Source organism: Lissotriton helveticus, chromosome 1_1 (assembly GCF_964261635.1).
Source record: "Lissotriton helveticus chromosome 1_1, aLisHel1.1, whole genome shotgun sequence".
Lineage (NCBI taxonomy): Eukaryota > Metazoa > Chordata > Amphibia > Caudata > Salamandridae > Lissotriton > Lissotriton helveticus.
In genome coordinates, this window is record NC_136057.1 from 1,408,055,194 (window position 1) to 1,408,081,823 (window position 26,630).

At 45.7% G+C, this 26,630-nt stretch overlaps 1 protein-coding gene across 2 annotated transcripts in view; it reads left to right on the forward strand.

The window, feature by feature from the left end:
- Positions 1 to 26,630, forward strand: part of FARSA (phenylalanyl-tRNA synthetase subunit alpha) — a 111,772-nt gene that overhangs the window by 43,062 nt on the left and 42,080 nt on the right. For both annotated transcript variants that reach the window (XM_078684775.1, XM_078684782.1), the window contains exon 9: positions 22,354 to 22,453. In XM_078684775.1, coding sequence (XP_078540901.1) covers positions 22,354 to 22,453 — 100 coding nt within the window. The remainder of the gene's footprint in view (positions 1 to 22,353; positions 22,454 to 26,630) is intronic.

Genomic DNA, 26,630 nt, shown 5'->3' on the forward strand with positions numbered 1-26,630 from the left:
GTAACTCGGACCAATGAATTTGCAGCCAAGACTATCCGCTGAAGCTAAGAGTGTCAGGGGTGATGGGAGATAGAATCTCTTCAGTCTTGTGGAAATATCACGTCATCCGCATAGGCATAAGTATGCAATTCCCTCACAAAACATGCTAGTGGCTTTATTGCTAGAGCAACAAGCATTGGCATAGCCAATAGGTCTCGCATTTGGGACCATGTAAGTATTTAGTTATGCAGCACAATATCCTTGGTGCAATAACATCAACTGTTGCATGGCTAAAACCTTATGAGGTCCCAAAGGCGATGTAGGAGAGTAGGGTCTGCTTCCTAAGTTCACCCCCACTTTTTGCTCTGATCCACTGGTTTTTCGACTCTAGTGTGGCTGTGGGCCTGCTAATCAGACCCACAGCCCAGCTGTTCTCTCTCTAAATTCATACCATGTACTTTAGGTACATATCCAATTGGGTATTGGGTCACCTTTGTGAGCCCCTGTATAGTGTACCATAGGTACCCAGGGCATAGGTGCATCCAAGGCCTACCAGGAGCTGCAACATATGTTATACCACCCCTGGTTGGCCATCCAAACTGACACAACTGGCTGATCCCTCAGCTGGGGCAAGGTCGTGTAAACACCCCTTGCTTAGGTATAGTATTCCTATACCTACCATTATATATAGACACATATATACCTATAAGTCACTCCTATGGCAGGCCTTAACAATCCTAGAGGCAGAGTGCTTGGTTTTATGTGAGATGGTGCTCTAGCATGAGCTGAGCCTGTCTGAAGCTTTCGGAACCATGTCCTTATAGCTGTTCTATGATATAGCCATACCATATACTCTTAAGTGCATTATAATCCTCGCGGTTATTGCTAACTTTGGTTTGGCTTTATCAAAACATGTCGTGTAAGGTGTCATATGCTTTGGAGAACTACCCCCCACCAGTTCTGGCGGCGGGGGTAGCATTCCACCCTTCTAGAGGGAGAAGACATGTGGTTGTAGCTTTACCCAGTTAAAGTTAAACAGAGCCTCAGCATCACAAAATGGATGCTGCTGCCACAGACACGCGTCTGACCTCCTGCTGCTGGACGAAACTCCGGCAGGGGAGGCCTGGACAATAGGTTGTCTGCCTTGGGAGGTGTGAGCACCTCCCCAGACAGGCTCTTGTGTATTGGGGCAGGGTGGGTTGAATGAAATGAGACACTGCCTGCGGCACACAAGGTGCCCCTTGCATAGCCCGGTTCAAACCAGTTGTTGGGGCACTCCAGCCCCAGCTCTGGCGGATCCTGACGACCTAGCAACGCAGCCTCTGGACTTCCAGACTTCTCTGACCCCGACCCACATCCACAGCAAAGCTGAGACCCGTGGCAGACGCGAGAGAATTGGGACCGGACAACCTGCAGTACCTGCTTTTTGCGAGCTGTGCCGCTTATGAGGCGTCCTCTAAGTTGTGCATTGGGACCTGAGAAGCCCAAACCCCGAGCAGTAAGCCCTCCACAGTCCACGAGTGCCGCGTGGGGCCTGCGCCTGCATTTCTCCTCGACGCGTCTTCGCGGTTGCTAGCTCGTTGGCTAGTGGCCCTCCTGAAGACATCACGTTGAATCAACGCTGCTTGCCTGGTTGCTCTGGGCTTGCTCCTGCTTTCCTGTAAAGGGGAATCTCCTCAGACCTTGCTGATCTGAACAAGAAGCCGATCTTCACATCCTGCGTGGGTTGCCTTTGCCAAGGCTTGTTGACTCCAATCCGGAAGCCGACAGTGCCAACAGCGAGATCCTTCGTGGGACAGTCCGTATCCAGCTCCTGGCCGTCGTCGATGCCTCCTGGTCCACGTGGCTACAGAGACAAGCTTCACTTATTCACCTGATTGCATCTCGACATCGCCTGGTTCCGTCCTAGTTCCATCCTGGTCACTGGCTAGTGACCCAGACTCTGTCCCCTCTGCTTTCAGGTTCTTCACTTCCTCGATCCACCCTAGGATCCACCCGGACATCTTCCTCCTGGTCGCCTGCAGCATCTTCTTGCAGCTCCCCATAGGATTCGACGATGAAACCCGACACGACTTGACACCTATGCACCCCATAGGATTCGACGACGAAACCCGCCACGACTTGACACCTATGCACCCGGCTTCCCTGGGTGAGGTAACTAGAGTACTCCGGTGCTCCCGTGGGTAATAACTATCCAAGTGTCCTACTTTAACTGAGTTTTCCCGTAGTCCACTCGGAAGGTCCGAAATCAACTAGTTTCTAAACTTTACGTTCCCATTGAAAGTCTATGGGAACCCGCGTGTGTGTTTAGACACTGCACCCGCATCCTGTGGGGCTCCTGCTTCCTAATCTTCGGTTACTCTGTGTAGCCCCACCGATTTCCAAGGCCCTGGGCCTATTCACCTGTCCTGAAGTGATTCTTATACCACTTCTTTAGTATATGGTTCGGGAGGCCCCTAGGGCAGAATTGTATTTGTGCAACTTAACGTATGCTTATTAAGTAACTTGTCCTGTATCTCGAACTCTGACCTCATAAAGAGTGCAGAGGGGTTGTGTTAGAAATAAATACATATATATTTTATATATACCTTGAGTGGTGTCCTTTCATTTGGTATTCAAGGGGTTATTTTTGGTAAAACAATTGGCTTCACATGCTCTCTGAAGTGTTAGCCTAAGACTGCTTTGTCCATGCTACCACTAGGATAGCTGGTCTATAAGGTTGACTTTACAACCATCACCGTAAGAGTTGTTTGGACTGGTGCAAGGTGCTAACTAGAATAGGGAACATAATATACCAGGCCAACTTCTCACAGGCGAGACCTATTGGCTATGCCAATGCTTGTTTTTAGAAGCCTTTTGCGCAGTTTTAAATGTAGGCTGGTAAGAAAGGTGCCAACCCGAGGGGCAAGGTCTAGAGAGAAATAAGATAGGAAGAGAGGTGAGTTATAATGAGATAGCACAAATAGAAAGGTGTTTCGCCTGGTTTTCTCAAACATTTTGCTCGCTCCTGCTGACCCCATGAAGATAGGGACTCTCACTCTTTATTTATACTCACTTGTTTGGCACTTTCCATTTATTTCAACTATTTGTAATGGAAAATAAAAAAGTTTAATTTGCATTTCAACTGTGCTACTGTAGTAACTTGAAATTAGTACATTTGATTTTCTATGAGTAACGTTTCACTGGGCCCCATATAGGACTGTCTGGCATCGAAATTCCTTTCACAAAGTTTTGAAAAAATCACAACTGCATGAAGCTGCTGTGTTTGGGGTTTGCTACACTGCGACCACAAGTAAAACTTTTTGTGTAGGAGAATACTCCCAGTAACAAAAAAAAGTATTGACAATATGTACTATCTGTTGTTTTTCTATAGCGCAGATGTTCAGAAAGGCTTTGCAGAAAGCAATTCTGCGGTGAATGTAGAGAATTCAATGGTGATTCCTAAACTGTGAGAAGGTAACGTTAAGTAATAAAATATGTGCAAAAGATTAAGAGTTCAAAAACTAGTTGATTTGTAGACGAGAGATAATGTATCACTACTTTTCTGAAGTGCAGCAGGCTCGGCTGTGTTCTTAGTTGAGGTGTAAGGGGTCCCACCTGTTGGGTGCAGGATTCACGAAACACTGATTCAGGGCCAGAAAATATGTAAATGCCGGTGTTAAAATCTTACTAGGGCAGCCACTGAACACAAAAGAGAGCGAATACTTGTATTCACTCACAGCCTATGTTACACTTGAGCTGCCACATTCACGGTGAAAGGCCCAGTACTCTTGTCCCAAAATATCGAACCAGCCATCAAAACCAGCTCCCCGTTGAAGAGTATTCACTCATTTCTCAGGGTGGTCATAATGCATGCCTCGACGGCAGGCTCAATATATATATATATATATATATATATATATATATATATATATATATGCCCCCCTCCTCCATCCTCCCCCCTACCCCCCCAAAAAAGACTATAACAATCTTGGTCCTGTGATTTAGGAGCTGGTAGCTTCTCTGTGCGAGGGGCATGTGATGCAATTCATTAACATGTAAATCAATCCAAAATGAATGGCCAGCTTGGGAAAACCTGCCTGTGATTCCTCCGGCAGCCTCCTAAAAACAACAAAAAAAGCACACATGCTGCAGACAGCTCGTGCATTCAGGACTGGAGACTCTTTTACTTGCTACAAATATAATTGAATCACACCTGAGGTTGAGCAGAAAAAAAGGTCTTAGTATTGCCAATTCTAAAAAACTCTCAACGGAGATCAAAGGCGAACAGCTAAAGCCATGGGTATTCCCAGTGTCAGGAAAATGCACCTGTCAGGGCAATTTATAGGCTTTTAGAAGCCCTACAAGGCAGGGAGAGAGGAGGGTGACGGAGGAGAACATAATGAGAGGGGAACGAGACAGAGAAGGGAGAGGAGGACATGCAGACATTGGTGGATAAAGAAAGGGAGAGGAGTTGGCCTAATGGCTAAGGCGTTCGACCTCGGACCTGGGGATCTGGGTTCGAGTCTCGGTAACGACGCCAAAACCTCCTGGGATTCTGGGCAAATCACTTAATCTCCCCGTGCCTAAAATGAATGTGTGTCCGTCCTCATGTAACGTAACTGGTGCTATGTAAAGCGCTCTGATACCTGATTCGGTTCGGGTCTAGTTCGCGCTATATAAAACTCTGCAAAAAAAAAAAAGAGGAAGAAGCAATGAAAGAATGGAAGGCCAGAAAGAAGAAAGGCTAGATAGGGAGAGTAAAAGGGTGGCAAGAGAGAGAAACGGGGTACGAGAGAGGCAAAGTGACAGGAGGAAAGCGACAGAAGAGAGAGGGTGCAAAGCAGAAGTAAGTGAAATGAATAGGAGGGAGAGAATGAAATAAAAGAAGGGAAAAAGGAGAGAGAAAAGAGGGTAGGCGAAGGATAGAAGCGGGGAAAAGACAGAAAATAGCAGATGCAAACAGAAATTATTAAACCGAGAATGAGAGGGAGGGACACTGAAAGGAGGGAAAAGTGAGAGGAGGCTGACTGATAGAGTGAGATGGGAAAGGGAGTGACGGGAGGAAATGAAGGAGAAGAGAGGATCGAAGGAAAAACAAGTAGATAGAGGAGCAGGAAAGAGATTAAAAGAAAGAAAAAGATGGAAGGGGTGAAAGACATAGGAGATGGTACACAAGGGAGACGATGATAAAGGAAGGAAGAGCAGTAGAAAAAAGGGGATGGCATGGAGAAATGAGTGATTAACAAATGAGAGGGAAAGAGGGAAGAATTAAAAACTCTCTCCAAATGACCTCGCCTTATCTGTGGCTGCCTCTAAGCGTGTTTTATAGTGGGATTACAAAGCTCTTTCGTACTGGAAAATAATTAATACAATACCTATGCTTACGGCTAAATCTTCCGGAATATGAGAGCCACCCAAAAAGCACCGGTCTGCTTTGCTGTTACGCCACCTGGTGGTTGCAATGTGTTAGGAACTTTCCAAGTAGGTTGAATTCACAGTACGGGGAAAACAGAATTGCTTTCTTGTATAATGCAAAACGTAGAAACATATTTTTATGGCCCAACGTCCCACATTTGAATCTCTAATTAAAATGTTTCTTTTGTTTTCGGATCAAGTATCTGCGTCCTTGTTAACAAGTCATCTGGACAAAAAGTTAATGGAATGTGAAAGAAAGCTCTCGTACCTTGAAAGCTGATGACCCTTGACGAGAGAGGAAAGCCATAGGGCGCCTCTGCACGTAAGCGCGTGCCTGCGACCACAAGCTCACAGTGGTAGCATTTTCTGAAGCCCTTACTAAAAGTCTTGCCAGAGCTGCTGGCTCAGGCGAGACCTAAAAATCAAAGGGAAAACGGAACACCCCTGACGAGTTCCTCTTCCTATACAAAAGGTCCCAGAGTACGATTTGTTCACTTGGACTGCTGCCTTGCATTTAGTGTACAATAGTGTAATGAGTGACTAAAAATAGTTTCCAAGCCCCAGTCCAATGGGAAGCTGCCATCATAAAAAGGCGACTCCAACAAATCCGCTTTTGCCGCGTCAGGGAGTACGCCACTGAAGGCAGCAAAGGATCTACTCTGTGAAGAATCGCCATCAATGTTCTATGGTGAAATGGAGTTGAACGTTGGGGACTTAATCCAGCTTGCTCTGAAAGCACCAGGAACTGCATACTCCCCTCAAAAAAGTGATATTAAACATCAGACACAGCAGGGAGTGGGGATATTATTAGGGTCTACAACCTTTACACCGCGGTGCCATTACGACGCGTCTTTTACAATGCAAGTTGTTACCACGACTTGCGCTGGAGGGCGCTCTAAACTAAGGAATAGTAGATTTACTATTCCAACACCTTCCCTACTGTACGTAGGCTGGAGTTGGAATAGTAAATCTTACTATTCCTAAGTCCAGCACCCTACAGCGCAAGTCGTGGTAACGACTTGCCTTGTAAAAGATGCGTTGTGATGTACTGCGATCATTTTGATCGCGTTGTAACATCGTACATCCATTATTAGAGCCATAGGATACAGCCTTTTTAACTATTCCGAAAACATGCAGAGGTTACTAACTGTTGATGTGAAATTAATATAACGTATCATTTAAATTACATAGTGTCGTTTGTTTGCATGGTTGCCACATATCCATCCCAGGTCAATCCAAATCTCTGCAGAGCCCCAATCCTCTTTGCGTAGGCCTCTTCAAATCCATAGGTCCTTTCTAGCTTAAGTAGCCACTGAGCCAATTTAGGAATTTTCTGAGATTTCCAATTCTGTAATATTAACCTCTTCGGTAGTCACGGTAGGCGTGTGCTCATGACGGTCGGGAGCCGTCCGAACGTTGCCGCTCATCCCACACGCTGTTAAGTCCCTGCTGCGCGGGACAATTAATCAGTGGGCGGAGTTCTGACGACTCCCGGCAGTCATGAGCACACGCCCACCATGATTTATGATGACCGGGAGCCGTCATGAGCACCACAGCGCCACCCCCCCCTCCCCCTAGCGCACCGCAGCAGAATTCACGCCGCGACAAAGGGGTTAAAGATCTGGCTACCGCTATTGCTAGGAAAACAAAACATTATCTATATATGGAGAGCTGACCAACTACATAGGAAAAAAACAAGTAAAGCCAACGATGGGCATGGGAGAATATCTATTGACAGACATTTACTAATAATCCTAAACACCTCCTCCCAAAAGTATTGTAAGCTCGGGCAAGTAAAAAATGTATGTGTCCTATCTCCTTCCACTGGCAAATTAAGTCTAAAACAGTCATTCCCGTGTTGTAGGAAACCATTTATGGAGTCTTGATGGAGTATAACAGGCCACCTATCTAGAAAGGAAGGACATTCTTTAAAATTGGCAGCCCTCAAAGCTCTGTGGCCAATCTCCAGACTCGTAGCCATTCCTGGCTATTGAACCAGCAGTTGGTTTACTGAGCAATTTTTAACAGCATTGTTTCCACCAGGCACTTATTCGACTCCTTGCGTAGTAACCTGTACCAACTACCAATGCTAATTAAATTTACCTCAAAGCGGCATTGTAAAAATCCCCTAGCTTCCGAAAATCTAGCGTATTATAGGGCTGAATCTCCTTTTGCGAGAGCTTAAGGCCCCATAACTCACAGTCATAAAGAGAGGAATATGCATGGCATGATGGAATATTATAGTTTTTATGAAACTGCTGTATGCGGCTTAGGAGTTTTTTCACGACCTTATATCTTGTCTTTTTGGGTAGCTTTGCAGTACACAGGAATGCTGGTAGCTTAATTGCTCTCTCTGTTAACATAAGAGCCATTAGAAAATTATCAAAATTCGAAACAGGGGCCAATAGCGGAGTTGTTAAGCTGAGTAACGTAGCTTGGTAATAAGTAAGCTAAATGAGGTAAGGCAAGACCCCCCCCCCCCGTTCTACATTCAATTGTAAAATAGATAACTTAATCCAAGGTTTTTTCTTAGCCCAGATAAACACCCGATTTCACCTTATCCACTTCATTAAAATATGAGATTGGTATCTTGAAAGGAAGAGTTAAGAATAAGAATATCAGCAGGGTAAGGATTGACATCTTTATCAAATAGACTCGGCCTATTATCGATAGAGGTAAAAGTGCCCAACTTTCTAGCAGACTTTTTATTTTATCAAGTGTTCAACCATAATTCAGAGGAAAGAGTTGAAGAAAGTCTGCCGTCGCGTACAAGCCCAGATATCTAATAGGGTTTAGAGGCAGAAATGTTAACCCTTCTGGCAACTCTATTCCTGATACATTATACAGGGGAAGCTCAGTTTTAGACTGATTAACCCTATACACCCCTAGTTCTGTAAACGCCTGGATTTCTTCCAGCGCTCTCTGAATATTTGCTTTCTCTGGGTTCAGATACAAATAGTCTGCAAACAACTTGATTTTTGCCATTCCAACCAGGGAAGCTTGGATTATTACATTAGAACTAATTTTTATCGCTAGTGGCTCAATAAAGAGTGAAAATAAAAGGGGGGAAAGAAGGCATCCCTACCTTGTACACCGTCTTTTTTGCCACTTCTCCCACCTCCGCAGAGTTTGATGATTTTTGCAATAGCTCCCCTATAAAGTCTCTCTAGCAGCTCGATCGGATGGCGTGGAAAGTCAAACTCCCCCCAAAATAACGAAGAGGGCCGGCCAGTCCACTAAATCGAATGCCTTTTCTGCGTCCATCATTAAAATGGCCGCACCCTCCTTACTAGCAGAAAAGCCATCTATGGCCTCGGTCAGATAAAAAGTATTTGTAGTGAAAAATCTCCCAGGCAGAAACCCTGTTTGATCTGCGTGTACCAGATATTGCACACATCTCGCGATCCTGTTTGCCCAGATTTTCATAAAAAGCTTGTCTACATTTAGTAGACTTATTGGGCGGTAAGAACTTGGATCTTTCGGGTCCTTATCCTTCTGTAAAATAGAGATCTCAACTGACTCCTTAAATCTATCCGAGACTCCCACTCCGGCCATTATTTGGTTGTATAGCAATACCAAAAACAGAGCGAGTTTTTCTAAAAACAATTGATAAACTTCAATAGGGATCCTATCATTACCACTTGCCTTCACATTTGCCATTTTTTTATGATTTCACTTTATTCTGCAGTTGAGATCGGCTTGCTTAAGAGCATACAGTCCTCCTCTCTGATCGTAGCTGGACTGACTTAAAGAAGTACACAAGAGCCTGAGGGCTTCCTAGCTGGACTTCCGCATGATCTTACTGAAATGAGACCCAAAAACTTCCTCAATTTCGTCTTTATCATTCACCAGGCACCTAGTACTGGGATCTCTAATTTGTGGAACAGACTGCTTGCTCTGGTGCGTTTTTGTGGACCAGGCTAGGAATTTGCCGATGTGCTGGCTAACCTCGTAGGCCTTTTGTCCAATCTTCAGTTTCCTCATTTTGTGAAGTTTGGCCCTATAGGCCACCACCCGACCCCTAAACATGGCCTTGAAATCTTCCCACACCATAAAACCTTCTGCTGTGTTTACATTTTCCTTAAAAAACATGTTATGAAATCGAGAGTTTCGTCAATCCATTTTTGGTCCGAGAGTAATGTTTTATCAAAATGCCACCTGTTATTTTTTCCTCTGGGGGGGGCCAAAGTGTATTAACAAGGAGACTAAAGAATGATCTGAGAATGTGTTAGAGAGAATCAGAGACTCCCCCTTGCGAGATGATTACTTATCAACAAAAAAAATCCAACCGGGATGCTGTTTGAAATCTCGCTGAGTAGCACGTGCACTCTGAGCTGCCTGGATGATCTACCCTCCATGGATCTAGTAAGGCAAAATCCTCTTTTATAATTTTTAAAAGCCTGTCTGTTTTAGGTTTTAATTGCTTTTTTCCCTTGTTAGAGGTATCCAGGCCCAGATCTTGTATGAAGTTAAAATCTCGTCCCATAATTATAGACCCATGCACATTCACCTGCAAGTCATATATCTGTTTCAGGGCCACGCAGTCCTCTCCGATTGGCCCATAGTAGTTAAGCCGGATGACAGCTATCCCATTAACTTTGCCTTCTATCCAAAATCCACCTGGCTCCCTCATCCTGAGTCACCTTGCCCACCACCCAATCTAGCTCTGTAGATAAAAGAATACCCACTCCACGAACTGCAGCATGGGCCGAAGCAAAGTATGCTTGGGCATATTTCTTGGGGAGTGTCAAGTTGGGAGAGTTAGATTTAAGATATTTCCTGCGAAAAAATCACCTGGGGGGTGGGGGAGAAGGATTCTAGCCGTTTTAGCATGGCTCCTCTTTTGTGTATGTTTAAAAAACCATTAACATTACATGAAATCACATTCAGCAGTTGTGCCATTCTTCAGTCAGATTATACCACTTAAAAAAAAGTCTGCTATGTTCTCTCACATGTCTATTTTCCAATTGCACTAACTATGTTAATAGTTACATAAAACCCCTTGATGACATAGAGCCTGCCAAATTCACCTTGGCCTCTGAGTTTAACCTGAGTTTAACAGTGTTGCCACACAGCACATTATCTCAAGTTTGTCCGCTATCTATACGCTCATTTTCTTTAATGCTACACCCCCCATCCCCCGCCATCCGGACTTTCTGTGGAATGAGGTAGCCCTTCCCTCACATCTGCAGCCTCCCTCCAAAAACAGGGTGACTTGACTTGGCACCCAGGGGCACGTTCCCCCCACCTCTATGAACAGAACCAATTAGATCATTAACCCTCGGTGTATTCATAGTATAAAAAAGAAAACAAAAGAACTGTGCTTGTGCAGTAACTAATGTAGCCTTGGGAAGGGCCTAGTGCAGTCTTTCTTCACTACTACACACTTCTATCAACAAGTACAGTATATCTAATATAAGCTCCTGGTAACACTTGTGCCTGATGCATTTGCTCCCCTAAAAAAAAAAGCAAAATAAGGATGTCCGAGATAAATAAAACTAACAATAAGGTAAACCTAGTATCTAAGACATCCAGAATTTGTAAGAGTTCTGGACTAACTTAAAATGTAATACAGATCAAGCTTTAAAATCCCTTGATATACATAGCCATCCTACCCTGAACATGCAATGGAGGGGGAAACTGCGCCAGAACTGCACCCCAAATGATAGACATAGTATCATTCCCCACCCCTTAGGGGGGAGATACAGTAAGGTGCATTGTGCTAAAATACTAATGTTCTTTAACCGTAAACCCATTACAAAAAGTCGGTACTAGAAATTGATACATCTGTTCCCCCCCCGATACATTAAGCATTTAGCAAAAGGGAAGGAGTTGTCACAAAACGTTTGTGAATAATGGATGGCAAAAGTTTCCTTCCTCCTTCACAAAAAGAAAAGAACAAACAACAACAGAAAAAGGAAAAAAAGAAGGGGGGAGGGTAAAGTGCAATAGTGCAATAGTGAAGATTTTCAACTGTAGACATATTGCAAAAAAGTGCAACGTGCAAAGTTCGTTTGTGCAAGAATGCAAATTATCCGTTATAGACATATTGCACAAGTGCTACATAAAAGTGCATTTCAATATTCTGAAGACCAAGGAAAGCCATTAAAAGAGTAGTACCTATAGAAGCAAACAGAAAAGCAATAGCTCGACCCAATACATCTCCCACCCAGGAAGAGAGTAAAGTGTAAAGTAGAAAAAAGTGCGTACAGTTAAAGTGGCCTTAGTATCACAATAATAAATAGTAAATAGTTAAAGTGCCTAGGTGCAAAGGAGAAAAAGAGCAGAAGAGCAGCCTAAATTTCTAATGGTGGACCAGCTGTTAGAAACAAAAAGTCTCTACTTGAGTCCCCGAGCTTCCCCTATTTAACATTTGCGTGAGCAATATTCTGTAATAACTCTTGGGCCTCTTCGAGAGTGGGACACAGATGGACCTTTCCTTTCCATAATACTCTCAGTTTGGACAATAGAGGCATGTGCTCCTGCACTCTTGAATTGGCTCAACAATCCCACAAAGTCTTTCTATCTTCGTGCTGCTGCCGACATGTCGGAGAACACTCGTACTCTGCCTCAGTTGGGTAGAACAATCTCTCTTTTTTGGATTGCCTTGGTTAACACTGCTTCTCTAATGCGGTAGTCAGAAAATTTACAATCATTGTCCTAGGATACTTTGCCCCTGAGTTTTTCTGGATGGGGACTCTATGGGCCTGCCTTACAGTGAGATCTTTAGGTGCCTTCTCAAGTACATGGTCTCTTATTAATGACTCGATGAAGGCCACAGGATTAGACTGGCCGTCAATGCGCTCACTGTCTTCTGGGATCCCTGTAAAACGTAAATTCGACCGTCTGGCATAATTTTCCATCTTTATCTGGGAGGACTGTAACTTCTTCTGAAGAGAGACAATATCTGAGTCGCATAACACAGAGCGGTCCTCCATATCAGATACGTGTTGCTCCAATCTTGAAACCGCTCCGGTATTTGCTGCATCATGGCCTAGATTTTGTCTAAACGTTGATACAATAGAGAGAGCTTCTCTGCTTGCAAGGTCTTGTAATCCCGGATTTCCCCTATGATAGTCTCAAAGAGCTGTTTCATTTGGTCCATCAGGATGAAAGAAGACTGGACCATAGTAGTAGTAGTAGTAGCAACTCCTTTAGTGCTAACATCCCCATTGCCAGCTCCCTGCTGCTTAAGGGGCATGGCCATCACTTCTGGCCCAGTTACCATTAAAGGACTGTGTTGTGGTACGGGGGTTAAAAGCCCCAGATCCTCTAGCGCCTTTGACTTGCATCTCACTGTATCCAGAGCTACCTCTTGAGCCGACTCCACCTGTTGCATAGGTTGAACTTGATCCACTGGACCTTTTTCGAGGGGAGTCTCCCCTTTCTCTCCTGAAAGAACCGTAGCCACAATAACAGCAGTACCGCTTTCCTGCATAACAGGGGCAGCTTCTTCAAGAACTATCTCTTCTGCTGTAGACACATTGTCAGCCATCTAATTAGGCTTACGGTTTCTAGAGAATACAGGGTACTCCTTAGGAGGATTATCTGGCTCTAGGGTATTGTTATCTGATACTACAAATTGTGGCCTTCCCATCTCTTTAGTGTTAATGACTGCACTCTCAGCTTGCATAGTACTGGGATGCCATGGTGTTGTCTCCTCTAGCGCTTTGTCCAGTTCTGTAGTAGGGGATCTCTGTGTATAGTCATAATTTAGTGAATAGTCCCGCCCTTGTGCGTGGACCCCGGAGCAATCAAAAATAATCTCTTAAATCGTCTTCTCAGCAGTCCTGCATAGACACTTAAGAGAAATTTAAAGACAATAATGCAGCCTGCACCTACAAGGCTACACTGTCCAGTACTTCAACTAGAAATGACAAGGATATTTTACCAGCATCACATTTCCAAAATGTGTCAAGTTCCATCCATAGAGACACTTCCTCTTCACAAAAACCTTGGAATGATAGAGAGGAAGGGATGGACAGACAAGCCCCCGTAGGCTGCCATTATATGTCTGGAAAAGGGATACCGTGCCTTTAAGGAACTCTCCAGAGACCCTCGGTAGCCAATGTTGCACAGCAAACTCCTTTTACTTTCAGTTCTTTTTTCCGGCTCCTGCTAGCTCTCCCTTTTTGGGTTTAATTCGAATTTTTTGACACTTTTCAGTGTTTAGATTGTTTCACTCGACGTCCACCTGTTCCTTCTTCCTTTTGCTGGAGTTTTTTGCCAGTTTCTGCCACCTTTTCTGTCGAAAATGCCTGCATTGTTTGACAGATGCCCTAAGTGTGCCAGGAAGAAGGCCAAATCGGATGGCCACAGAGTGTGTATTCTCTGTCTCCCTTCATGCCATTTTCCTGGGGATTGTGACATCTGCTAGTCCTTTTCTAAAAGGACCAGGAGAGAGGGAGAAGATCCGGCTTTAAGGCCTAGAGCAGAGGAAACTTCAGGATCAAGGGGGTTCTGGGCATGGGAGGACTGGATCTGGGTCCTCTGCCCGTGCTGAGGCCTCTGGGGGGGCTCCCCAGTCAAGAGAAGGCCTGGAAGCGGCACATTTCTCCATCGACGTAGAGGGCCTCGACGTCGGCGTCGAGAGGATTGACCAAAGTGTGCTCCCTGTCGACCCAGGGCTCTGGGTCGATGCAGCATCGACGTTCGACGTCGAGGGGGCTGACGTTGAGACCTCGGACGAGGTCGACGTCGAGAACTGCATCAACGTCGAAGAGTCGTCGACGTCATGATGGTTCCAGGCACAAGCGCTCGCCGTCGAGGCAATACCGCCGTCGAGGTCTACTCGGCGTTCGACGTCGAGGAGCAGGCACTCCACATCGAGGAAAAGGAGATCGCCGTCGAGGAAGATGTCGACATCTAGAAAAGAGAAGTCAACCTCCAGGAGGCGATCCAGGGCAAGGACGGCGTCCCCGGGCTCCGTGGTCAGCCTGTCCTCTGCTTCCACGAGCCCCCGGTCACGGTGGCGCCGGCGCTAGTCCAGTAGAAGGTTGGCTTCTGGGACTTCGTCGCGAAGGCTGAGAAAGAAGAAGAGAGTGGTTAGATCTTCCGACTCGGAGTACTCTCAAACCTACTCCCCTTCTCGGCCAAGGTCGTCTACACCTCCTACGTTGCCGCAGAAGAGTCCCACTCCTCCACCGCTTCCGCCTCTTCCGAGGACTACTCTTCCTCCTCCTCCTCCTCCTCCTCCTCTTCCGAAGACTCCTCCTCCTCCTCCGCCACGGCATCGTCCTCCGCCTCTACCACCACGACTTCCTCCACGGTCAGTCTCGCTGCCACGCTTCCCGTCACCACCTAAGGGGACGCCACAGCCGAAGACTCCGGCTCTACCTCCGCAGCCGACCAGGCCGGTGGATCGCACACGACCTCGGAGGTCCAGATCACGGTCCAGATCACGGTCCAGGTCGCGATCCAGGCAAGGACGCCGTTCTAGGAGTGACCGACGTTCATCTACAAGGTCCCGGCGGCGTCACAGGCGAGATCGTTTGAGATCCCGTCATACGGATTCGTCTAGTGCTCGGGGGTATTCACCCACCCTGTCAGATTCACCCCACACGAGAGTGTCACCAGTGGACGACATTGTCTCGTTTCAAGAGGTGTTATTGCGAGGGGCGGCGAAGCTGGGTATTACCCTGACGGTGCCCACACCTCTTACGTCCGTGATCTTCGAGAGAATCCATAAGCGGCAGCTGTCTCGCCCCCTGTTGTCCTTGGTGCCGGGGTTGGAAGAACTGGCAATGGAACTCTTTCTGATGCCGGCGTCGACAAGATCCCCCCTCTCACGGCTGCAGAAGAAATACAGACCACCTGATTCAGATCCGACCTTTCTCAGATCGGACCCGATCCCAGATTCGGTGATTGTCACGGCAGCCAGAAAACAACATGCTACCGCTCCATCCTCCACGGTGCCCCCAGACAAGGAAAGTAAGCAGATGGATTCTGCGGGATGTAAGTTCTGGGGGACGGCGGCTACGTCCATGAAAGCCGCCAGTGCCACGGCTCTCGTGGGGCGCTACGACCGATCATTGTGGGATTCCCTCCAACAATTTTTGGAGCATCTACCTAGAGACAAGAGGGAGGATTTTCAGGAGATCATTAACGAGGGGATGATGGTGTCCAATCAAATAATTAGTGTGGCAACGGATTCCTCGCTATTGGCGACCCATGGCTACTGCCATGGGATAAATCTGAGATGCCATGCCTGGCTGCGACTGACGTCGTTGAAGCCAGAGGCCCAGCAGAGGGTTGCCAATTTGCTGTTCTCGGGGGCGACATTATTTGGCAGACATGCTGATGAGGAGATGGCCCGCATGAATGCGGAGGCTGAAACCCTGACGGTTGTCGGGTTAGAGAAGCCGAAGGAGCAGAAGAAGACTTTCCGCCCCTTCCAGAGGCGTTTTGGTGCCCAGGGCAGAGGGCAAGGTCGTCAGACTGGCCAGCAGCAACATCAACAGCAGCAGTACCAGAGGCGGCCTTTCCAGAAGCGACAGAGGGGCAGAGGCGGCCAGCAGTCCTCGACGCCCAAAGGCCCGGCTGGGTCTAGGCCCGGAGGTGCTACTTCCCCCTTGTCCGTTACCCGCTCCGGTGGGGGAAGCATCCAACGTTACTTTGCAGAGTGGAGAAAAATTACTCAGGACAAGTGGGTGCTGAATATTGTTTGCAATGGATACAGTCTTCGTTTGACCAGGCCGCCTCCTGCAATTCCACCGGTTTGCTCGCAGTTCCAACTTCGCGAGCTCCAGGCGGAGGCCGATATCCTGTTGAGAAAAAGGGCGATAGAAGATGTCCCTCTGTCTCAAAGGGGTAAGGGCCTGTACTCACGTTTCTTCCTGGTACAGAAGAAGGACAAGAACGAGTTCAGGCCCATTCTGAATTTGCGATAAGCAAACAAATGGATTCGCAGGGAAAAGTTTCGCATGCTGTCTTTGCCCCAGATCTATCCTCCGCTGCAAAGGGGAGACTGGATTTGCGCATTAGAACTACAAGATGCGTACTTCCATGTGCCCATTGCATGGAAACACCGGAAGTTCCTGCGATTTCTAGTCGGCACCAATCACTATCAGTACACCGTACTGCCGTTTGGACTGAAATCTGCACCCAGGACGTTTTCAAAATGTATGGCAGTGGTGGCAGCGCAACTGAGAAAGAACAAGGTGTTTGTCTACCCGTACCTGGACGACTGGTTGATCAAAGCCTCCACCTTCCAGGAAGCGCAACTGCACTTCAACAAGACGGCTGTTCTGTTGAGCCAGCTGGGGTTGCACATAAACATGTCCAAGTCTGTCCCGATTCCTGTCCAGTGCCTGCAGTACTTGGGAGCCTCCATCAATACGCTGTCAGCAAGCGCGTCTCCTTCGGAGGTGAGACGCTTATCGATCCTTCGGAAGGCTCAGGCTCTCATAGCTGCTCTATCTACAACAGTGAGGACGGTGTCTTCTCTATTGGGGTTGATGGCCTCTTGCATCTTCCTCACTCCACATGCGCGCCTCCACATGAGACCGCTGCAGGAATGCTTGGAGGATCAGTGGGACCAGAGGAAAGGCTGCTGGGATGACAGGATCCAGTTGTCTCGTCATGCCCAACAGTCCCTGAGATGGTGATGCTCAGCAGAGAATCTCCTCAGAGGGGTGCCTTTCCACAAGGACATCCCCACTCAAACTATCGTGACGGATGCGTCTCTCCAGGGGTGGGGAGCGCATTCAGACCATCTACAGATCCAGGGAACGTGGTCTCCGGCGGAGTCCACGTATCACATCAATTTCCTGTAACTCAGAGCTGTTCACTTGGCACTGAAGGCCTTTCATCCGTCCTTCCAGACCAACTCCTTGCTTGTGCAGATGGACAATACAACCACAATGTATTATCTAAATAAGCAGGGGGACTCAAGATCGCGCACACTGTCACAGGAAGCGCAGGCGATCTGGCACTGGCTGCTAGCCAGAGGACTGACGATAACGGCGACTCATCTGCCAGGTGTGCAGAATGTTCAAGCGAACGCACTCAGCAGGTTGATCCAAGAAAACCACGAGTGGGTCATAAACGACGAGGTGCTCGAAGACATCTTCACCATGTGGGGCACTGCCTGAATCTGCTCTCCTCCCTTTCCTTTTTGCCCCCGGAACCACAGATGTAGGGATCCTCAGCGCTGGGATACCTCGGTGACTACGCGCTCTATAAACTTTTTTAATAATAATTTAATAATAATAATCTGTTCACCACCGCCGAAAACAGAAAATGCCGCGACTTCGCCTCGAGGTATTACCAGCCGGGGACTCTGGGGAACGCGTTATGGATCAGCTGGTCGAACAGCTTTCTGTACGCTTTTCCACCTATTCCCTTGATTCCGGCGGTGCTCATCAAGCTGTCCAAGTCCAGGGCGCGGATGATCCTCATCGCTCCGGAATGGCCCAGGCAGTGGTGGTTCACAGACCTGCTTCACCGGTCGCTCCTACCTCAGCGGCGGCTGCCGTGTCGGCCGGACCTTCTCACGAAGTTCGGGGGGCAGATGGTGCACCCCAACCTCTCATCGTTGAGTTTGGCGGCATGGCTCCTGAGAGTGCAATATGGCCACTTGAATCTTCCTGAGGATTGCATGGACATATTGAAGGAGGCTAAGAGGCCTTCCACTAGGACTTCTTATGCTTACAAGTGGAAGAGATTCTGCATCTGGTGCACGTCTAAGAACTATGATCCGACAACCTGCAAGGAAGATATCATCCTTCCATACCTTCTGCATTTAGCTCAGTCTGGACTTAATTTCTCTTCCATTAAGGTTCACCTCGCAGCATTGACTGCATACAGAAATGCCCTTCGCTGACGTCCCTCTTCCAGATTCCTGTGATAAAGGATTTTTTGGAAGGATTGAAGAAAGTGTTCCCTCCTGTTCGGCTTCCTTCGCCTTTGTGGGAGCTGAACCTGGTGCTGTCCAGGTTGATGAAGGAACCTTTCGAGCCTATTCACAAGGCTTCACTGCAGCACCTGTCGTGGAAGGCGGCGTTCCTCGTGGCCATTACATCGGCCCGCAGGGTGAGTGAAATTCAGGCATTGTGTTGCCAGGAACCTTATACTGTGTTTCATGCTGCTAAGGTTGTTATGCGTACTCACCCTAAGTTCCTTCCTAAGGTGATCTCTGATTTTCATGTTAATTAGACTATAACTTTACCAACGTTTTTTCAGAACCCTTCCACTCCAGCGGAGCGTTCTCTTAATTCCCTGGATGTCAGGAGGGTGTTGAAATTCTATCTGGATAAGACCAAGGATATTCGTAGGTCCGACCAATTGTTTATCAACTATGGGTCGGTCAGGACTGGTCTGGCTACCTCTAAACAGTCCTTCTCCAGGTGGATTGTGTCATGTATCCAGCTATGTTATCAGAAAGCGAACAAGACCTCAGGGGGTAAGCCTAAGGCTCATTCTACCAGGGGCAAAGCAGCTACAACAGCTTTGCTCTTTAATGTTCCCATTGCAGAGATCTGCAGGGCGGCCACTTGGAAGTCGGTCCACACCTTTGCTAAGCATTACTGTCTGGACTCTGATGCCAGGCCAGATGCTCAGGTTGGGCAGGCTTCGTTGCGAAATCTGTTTGCACAATAGTGGTGTTGTCTGGCTGTTCTCCACCGCAGGGTTGGTTTTTGGGGATCGGCTTGCCATTCTATTCACTAGATTATGACTATACACAGAGATCCCCTACTACAGAAGGAGTAGTTTCTTACCTGTAACTCCAGTTCTGTAGAAGGGGTATCTCTGTTATAGTCATAAGCGCCCGCCCTCCTCCCCGGTGGAGAAAATGGTACTGTAGTGTATGCTACAGGCCTTGCTTGATGCACCTTCAAAAAGAACTGAAAGTAAAAGGAGTTTGCTGTGCATCATGGGATACCGAGGGTCTCTAGAGAGTCCCTTAAAGGCACGGTATCCCTTTTCCAGACATATAATGGCAGCCTATGGGGGCTTGTCTGTCCATCCCTTCCTCACGATCATTCCAAGGTTTGTGTGAAGGGGAAGTGTCTCTATGGATGGAACTTGACACATTTTGGAAATGTGATATTGGTAGAATATCCTTGGCATTTCTAGTTGAAGTACTGGACAGTGTAGCCTTGTAGGTACAGGCTGCATTATTGTCTTTAATTTTCTCTTAAGTGTCTATGCAGGACTGCAGAGAAGACGATTTAAGAGATTATTTTTGATTGACCCGGGGTCCACGCACATGGGCGGGACTATTCACTAGATTATGACTATAACAGAGATACCCCTACTACAGAACTGGAGTTACAGGTAATAAACTACTCCTTCTCCCTCTGCTTCCATTAGGGACCTAGCAGCGTCTGCCCCTTTCACTCTGCCTTTGCCCCCAGCCCTTATTTGTGGAGAAGACCCTAGAGAACACGAAGAAGTTCCAGGGGAGTCCGACAACATGGGAGCAGACTTGAGAGACAGCAGAGCCATTTGTGCGCTCATGATACTTATTTCTCCCCTAACTTTCTGGCTGGTTCTTCCTCTCCTGGCTGCCAAAATGCGGGACTGCGCTGCTTGCAGCCTCTCCTTCTGAGTTCGCGATGGAGGGGTGGGGCTGCAGCAGGAGCTCCTGCTAGTGTTGTTGACCGTCTCAGGACCATCTGCTGCATAGCTCCCAGACCAAACTCTTAATTATCTTCCCTAGACCTAGGTTGTAGCTTACTATTCCACTTAGGGCACCTTGTTGTCGGGGCGGGGAGCCGGTTTTGTTCTGCCCAGTACACAATGAGCAACCGTCTGCCACAAAGATGCTTATAACCAGCCCATACAAGAGACAACTGAAGAAAAGCTATGGGGCAACTTGCAGCAAGTACATACTATAATCAGTCAAAGTATACACATGCACTGTTACTCCTGAGGAATTTATAGATCAGCACAGCTCACCATCCTGGTTAATAAGCCCAGCACCACTATGTATCTACTTGAAGCCTTACTCACAGCCTTGCGGTGTTGTGACTCACAGTTCCACCGTGTCTCTGTGCACCTCACAGTCTCCACTGACCCAGAGCTCTGCACCCTCGGCTCAGTATTGGAGTGCCACAATACCGCAGCCCCCCAGCTCCACCACTTAATGCTCGCTGCACCCTGTGTCTCACCGGCTCTACGCCAGCACCTCCAAACGCTGTCCAGCATCATCCGTCTCTGCCTCCATATGGCGGCTTCCGCTATCTTTACGTGCTGCAATTTCCGTGGCCGGTGGCTCCCCGTGCGGGGCTGACGACTTGGCGCCTCAACGTCTCCACGTCCCTAATCCAGAGATCACAAGGGACCGCAAGCAGACTGCATCTTCCGCTGCCTCGTAGCTGCCTCACAGCCAGACTTCACCACTTTTCTTTGCAGCCCCAACGCTGACGGTGCCGCACATCGTACCCGCCCCGTGGCCCCGACGCTGATGGTGCCGCACATCGTACCCTCCCTCCGGCCCGCCATGACTTCGTAGGCCGCCCCGGAAGCCGAAGGAAAGAGGAAGGGGGAGGAGCGACGTGCCTCAGCAACAGCAGGTCATCGGGCTAACCTGTAGCTTCTAGTGCTAGGCCGCTGGGACGGTTCTTGATGGTTTTGCAATTGCATGAAGCTCCTGCACCCACTTAATTTTCAATTGACATTTCTGGTTGACTAGCAAGAAGCCATACTAGTGGAAGCCCTTCTTTAGGAATGGGATGCGGCAGGATTTGACTTGCGCGATGTAGATTTTCAGAAGTTTCATTTCCTTGAGAATCCCAATCCTCTTAATGTGAATACAGTATTGTTTGTTTGTATTTTGTAAATTGATGCATTCTGATTCATCCACTCAGACATCTTTTTTGAAACATCTAAGGAATATAGTCAAGCCTGATTAAGCCATTTTATACCAACACTGTTGTACTTTAAATAACTAAAACAAGAAACACACGCCTGTCATCCACCCTTTCACTCATCCATCCATCCATCCTTTCATCAATCCATCCACCCATTTACCCGTCCATCTACCCTTCCAACCATACTTCCATCTATTTACCTTTTCTCTCATCCATCCTGCCACTCACTCATCCGTCTATCCTTTGTCATTATTCATCCATTGACTCTTTCATTCATCTCTCCTGCCATCTTTTCCCTCATTCTCCCCCTTCACACTTCCCCCCCCCCTTTCCCCATCTCTCTATTTGTCTCACCTTTCTTTCCACTCCCAAATTTGTGCTTAATTTTTTGATGTAATGTGTATTTGTTTTCATTCTCTGTAACATTATGTAGCCTAATGTAAAGTGCTCTGATACCTACGGGTCTAGCCAGCACTATAAATAATGTTCCTCTGAACTTCTATTGGACCTTTGACAACGCCCCATGGGTGTCAAAACGGTTTGTACTCACCTTGATGTACGAGCAACCTTGGCCGATGCCCGGTGGAGCTGTCACATGTAGGTAAAGAGGAGTCTGGCCCTGGTTTCACCCCCTTGGCTGTCACCTACCCAGTCGGACATCTGACATTGTTTTCTTCGTTTCTCCCGTTGTGTATTCCCTCCCTCCCCCCCTCCTCCTCCCCCTGTGACTCTGATTTAAGTGATGTAACTATGTAACCTGTAACTCGCTGTAACTCATGTAAAGAGCTCTGATACCTCCGGGTCTAGCCAGCGCTATATAAAACTTTTCAAATAAATAAAAATAAAATATAATTTCTTCAGGAAACGGGTTGTGTCTAAAGCTATTTATCAACTGAACAGGGATTTCACACTGTAGCGCTGTAGTGATTGATCAGGCAGAAAGCCTTTAATATAGAACCAATGAATTCCAGTAACAATATTTCTAGTTCTCAGAGGTAAGTTGTTCTGAGCCATGGTGTGTTGACAGGCACAGCCTGTAAAATGTTGAAGATGGTTGGGGCAGGTAAGAGGGTGGAGGGATGAGTGAACGTAAAGGACCAGGTATGTGGGTAAGGTAGCGAGATGATGTGCTGGCTCACTTAATGTCCCTTTTTCTTGACAGATACAAGTATAACTGGACTATTGAAGAAGCGCGGAAGAACCTCCTACGCACACACACAACAGCTGTGAGTGCTCGGATGCTCTATCAGCTGGCTCAACAGGTACGCTGTTCTGGGCACTGGTGATTGGGCACAATCAAAGTCAGAAGAACAATCCTCTAGGGAAAATTATCAAACAAGACCACTAGTTATTCACATCCACTCTCAAACTTAATCAAAGTCATCCAGAGTCAACCAAACACAGAGGTGAAAGATTAATGAGCTTAAAAATCAAGTCAAAAATTTACTTTTGTATTAAAATGTATTGAAATTCTATATATACATGGACAGCTAATCGCAATGTTAAAAATCAAACAACTTGGGGCAAAATTAGGTTCACAAATGTATCATTCAATTAAAAACAGTGATCATGAATAAAAACTAATAAAAACACACAACCGCAGCGAGTGGGGGAAAAAGAGCAAGAAAAAATATTTTCATATCAAGAAAACATCACAGTTGTCAGACAGAAAATAAATACATCGAACTGCACACAATCGGATCAACAAATTTTAGTCCGATGATTGCCATAAAGTGTTGCGATTGTCACTAATCGCACTAAGCTGTGTTCGGAGAGGAACGTAGCCTGAAATTTTGAACTGCACCATAGTAGTGCAGTATCCGTATCTGTAGAAACTTCTAATACGAGTGTGGAAGATTTTGGCTTTCCTGAAGAAGGTGGGGGTTATAGAACATTGGACCCACCGAAACGCGTGAATGCTTTGTTTGAGTGCAACAATTTATGGCTATCATCTGACGAAAATTGGTTGTTCCGATTGTATGCACTTCGATGTATTTATTTTCTGTCTGACAACTGTGATGTTTTCTTGATTTGAAAATATTTTGTCTTGCTTTTTCCCCACTCGCTGCTGTTGTGTGTTTTTATTCGTTTTTATTCATGATCACTGTTTTTAATTGAATTATATATTTGTGTAATTAATTTTGCCGTAAATTGTTTGATTTTTAGCATTGTGATTAGATATCCATGTATATATACAATTTCAATACATTTTAATAGAAAAGTACATTTTTTACTTGATTTTTAAGCTCATTAATCTTGCACCTCTATGTTTGGTTGACTCTGGATGACTTTGATTAAGTTTGGGAGTGGATGTGAATAACTAGTAGTCTTGTTTGATCATTTTCCCTAGGGGATTGTGCTTCTGACGTTGGTCTTCTGGTATCCTACCCCTTTGGTGATATAGGGTCCCTCTGTCTTTTTCAAAAACATTGGGCACAATCGCCAAATAAGATGAGCATTTTCCGATTCTTCATGCATTGGAGTGGTGGTTTGAGGTAGTGCTACGTTGCTGAAAACCCTAAGTCTAGGGCTTGAGAGAGTGTATGTGTGTCATCTAAAAAACAAAAAAATCACTTGTTGGTAAGTATAGACAACCAAGCCCTAGACTCTGCTACTCTGTTCTCCTACTGTGTAACAGCCACCTTCTCACAGCCAGGATAATTCTTATTGGGACCGTGCAGACACAGCTGATCTTCACCTGGAGATTCTACCATGAGTCTGTCGCTAATATAGTCATTCATGGGACACACAACATTTCTACAGTCCGTATCGCCTTTGTTTGTGCCACTCTGAAGGCAGAAATATCCATTACCGCTGTTCTAATCTCTTTATAGTACAAGATATGACACTACATTAAGAGCTACTTTTATTTTAGTTTTTAAGTAAAATGGGACTCTTTTTCTATAAATACATGGAATTCTATGGTTAATTCTTAAATTTTTCCACAATTGTCCTAGTATTACATTTTTAAATATTATTGCTATATTTTTTAAATCACTTTTCTCATTTAAAATACCACACTTTTTGAACGGTCCTTAGCCACCAGAGTTGCGTTAAAGGAGAACAGGAAGAACATTCTGGATATAAATTGCTGTAGAGGGACCTGTTGCATTTTCATTTCATTTTAGAGAAGTCTGCATCCTAAGAGTCCTGTTCTTTCCCCCCCCAATAAGTTACTGTAGTTTTGTGACCCCTCCCTGAGCACAAACCTGTGTACCTTGCGAGTCCATCCCACCTCTCAACTGCTAAATACCTATAGTTATCTTATTCCACTGCCCTTAATGTACTGTTGTTTCTGCTGCCTTAATTAATGCTACCACACCTTGGGATATTAGTACCATGACTGTTTGATATTTTTACTAGGATGAGGGTGTTCCTGTTCCTACTCTTAACCAGGATACGGACACTCCTTCGATACCCTAGATAAGTAATACAGTAGCTTGAAATCAAGAGTGGACTATAAAATAACATTTTCAGAAAGTTATATGACTCGCACACAAAACAGAATAATAGTTGTGATTAGGTCCTTGAAGGAGAGCTTTAAAAAAATGTATATCAATCTCTCTCGTATATGTTCACTGGGAAAAAAATAAAGGTTAAAGGGATGATCTAGTTAGATGAAAATGTCAGTTATAGCATAACATTTTAAAGTAACAAGACCACTGAAATGCACCAGTTATATTTATCAGAAGTAACTAGAACTCGTGCCCTAACTTAAGTAGAATGTGTGACCCTGCCAAACAGTGTTTTCATCAATGATGTTATTTCAGATGTCATTAGGGATGTTATCAATGCAGTTATGGAACATGTCATGAGTGATGTAACTTGTGAGGATGTATGACGTTACAACGCATACTTTTAGCACGCATACCTTTACAACGCAATGTTTACAACGCAGGACCCATTACAACGAACTACCATTACAACGCATTTTTTTACATCGCAGATGCCTTTACAACGCATACCATTACAACGTAAGTATTGGTAAGTATATAATATTTTTAAAAATGTAAGTAATTAAAATTAATATAATTTAATTTAATTTAATTTTAATTTAATTTTATTTAAAACCCAAACCTAGCCTTGAACCCTAAAGATACCCCTGTACCCCAAAACCCAAACCTAGCCCTGAACCCTAAAAATACCCATGTACCCAAAAACCCAAACCTAGCCCTGAACCCTAAAAATACCCCTTTACCCAAAAACCCAAACCTAGCCCTGAACCCTAAAAATACCCCTTTACCCAAAAACCCAAACCTAGCTTTGAACCCTAAAAATACCTCTGTACCCCAAAACCCAAACCTAGCCCTGAACCCTAAAAATACCCCTGTACCCAAAAACCCAAACCTAGCCCTGAACCCTAAAAATACCCCTTTACCCAAAAACCCAAACCTAGCCATGAACCCTAAAAATACCCCTTTACCCAAAAACCAAAACCTAGCCCTGAACCCTAAAAATACCCCTTTACCCAAAAACCCAAACCTAGCCTTGAACCCTAAAAATACCCCTGTACCCCAAAACCCAAACCTAGCCCTGAACCCTAAAAATACCCCTTTACCCAAAAACCCAAACCTAGCCCTGAACCCTAAAAATACCCCTTTACCCAAAAACCCAAACCTAGCCCTGAACCCTAAAAATACCGCTTTACCCAAAAACCCAAACCTAGCCCTGAACCCTAAAAATACCCCTTTACCCAAAAACCCAAACCTAGCCCTGAACCCTAAAAATACCCCTGTACCCCAAAACCCAAACCTAGCCCTGAACCCTAAAAATACCGCTGTACCCCAAAACCCAAACCTAGCCCTGAACCCTAAAAATACCCCTGTACCCAAAAACCAAAACCTATAACATTTTTAATATAATTATATACTTACCAATACTTACGTTGTAATGGCATGCGTTGTAAAGGTATCTGCGATGTAAAAAAATGCGTTGTAAAGGTAGTTTGTTGTAATGGATCCTGCGTTGTAAAAGTTGCGTTGTAAAAGTAGTCCGTTGTAATAGTTGCGTTGTAACGGTTGTTTACCAACTTGTGAGGGTACAAGTAGTGCATGGTGAGTTATAGTTACGTTAGGGCACGAGGTCTAGGAGGGTCCGGGCATCAGTAATCAGCCCCCTATATATTTTTTTTAAGTTTTTTTTAAATACCTTTTTTGAGGACAAGAGACTTACTCTGAATCTTAAAATGCCTGTTGCTACAATTTTAATGATGTGGTGGCAGCCAATCCAAACTTCTCTTTATAATTGTCGGATCCGCGCATGCTCCGCGGTGTGATAATTCTGAGCCTTAATTTCTAAAAAATTAGATATTTATCCCCAGTCGTAAAAAATACACTATCTGAATAAAGCTATAGCTTTGTGCCAAATTTGTTGTAATTCTATTCAGCCATTTTTGCGATATCACAGTACAATTTTCCTCTGGAATAGTGCTTGGAATAA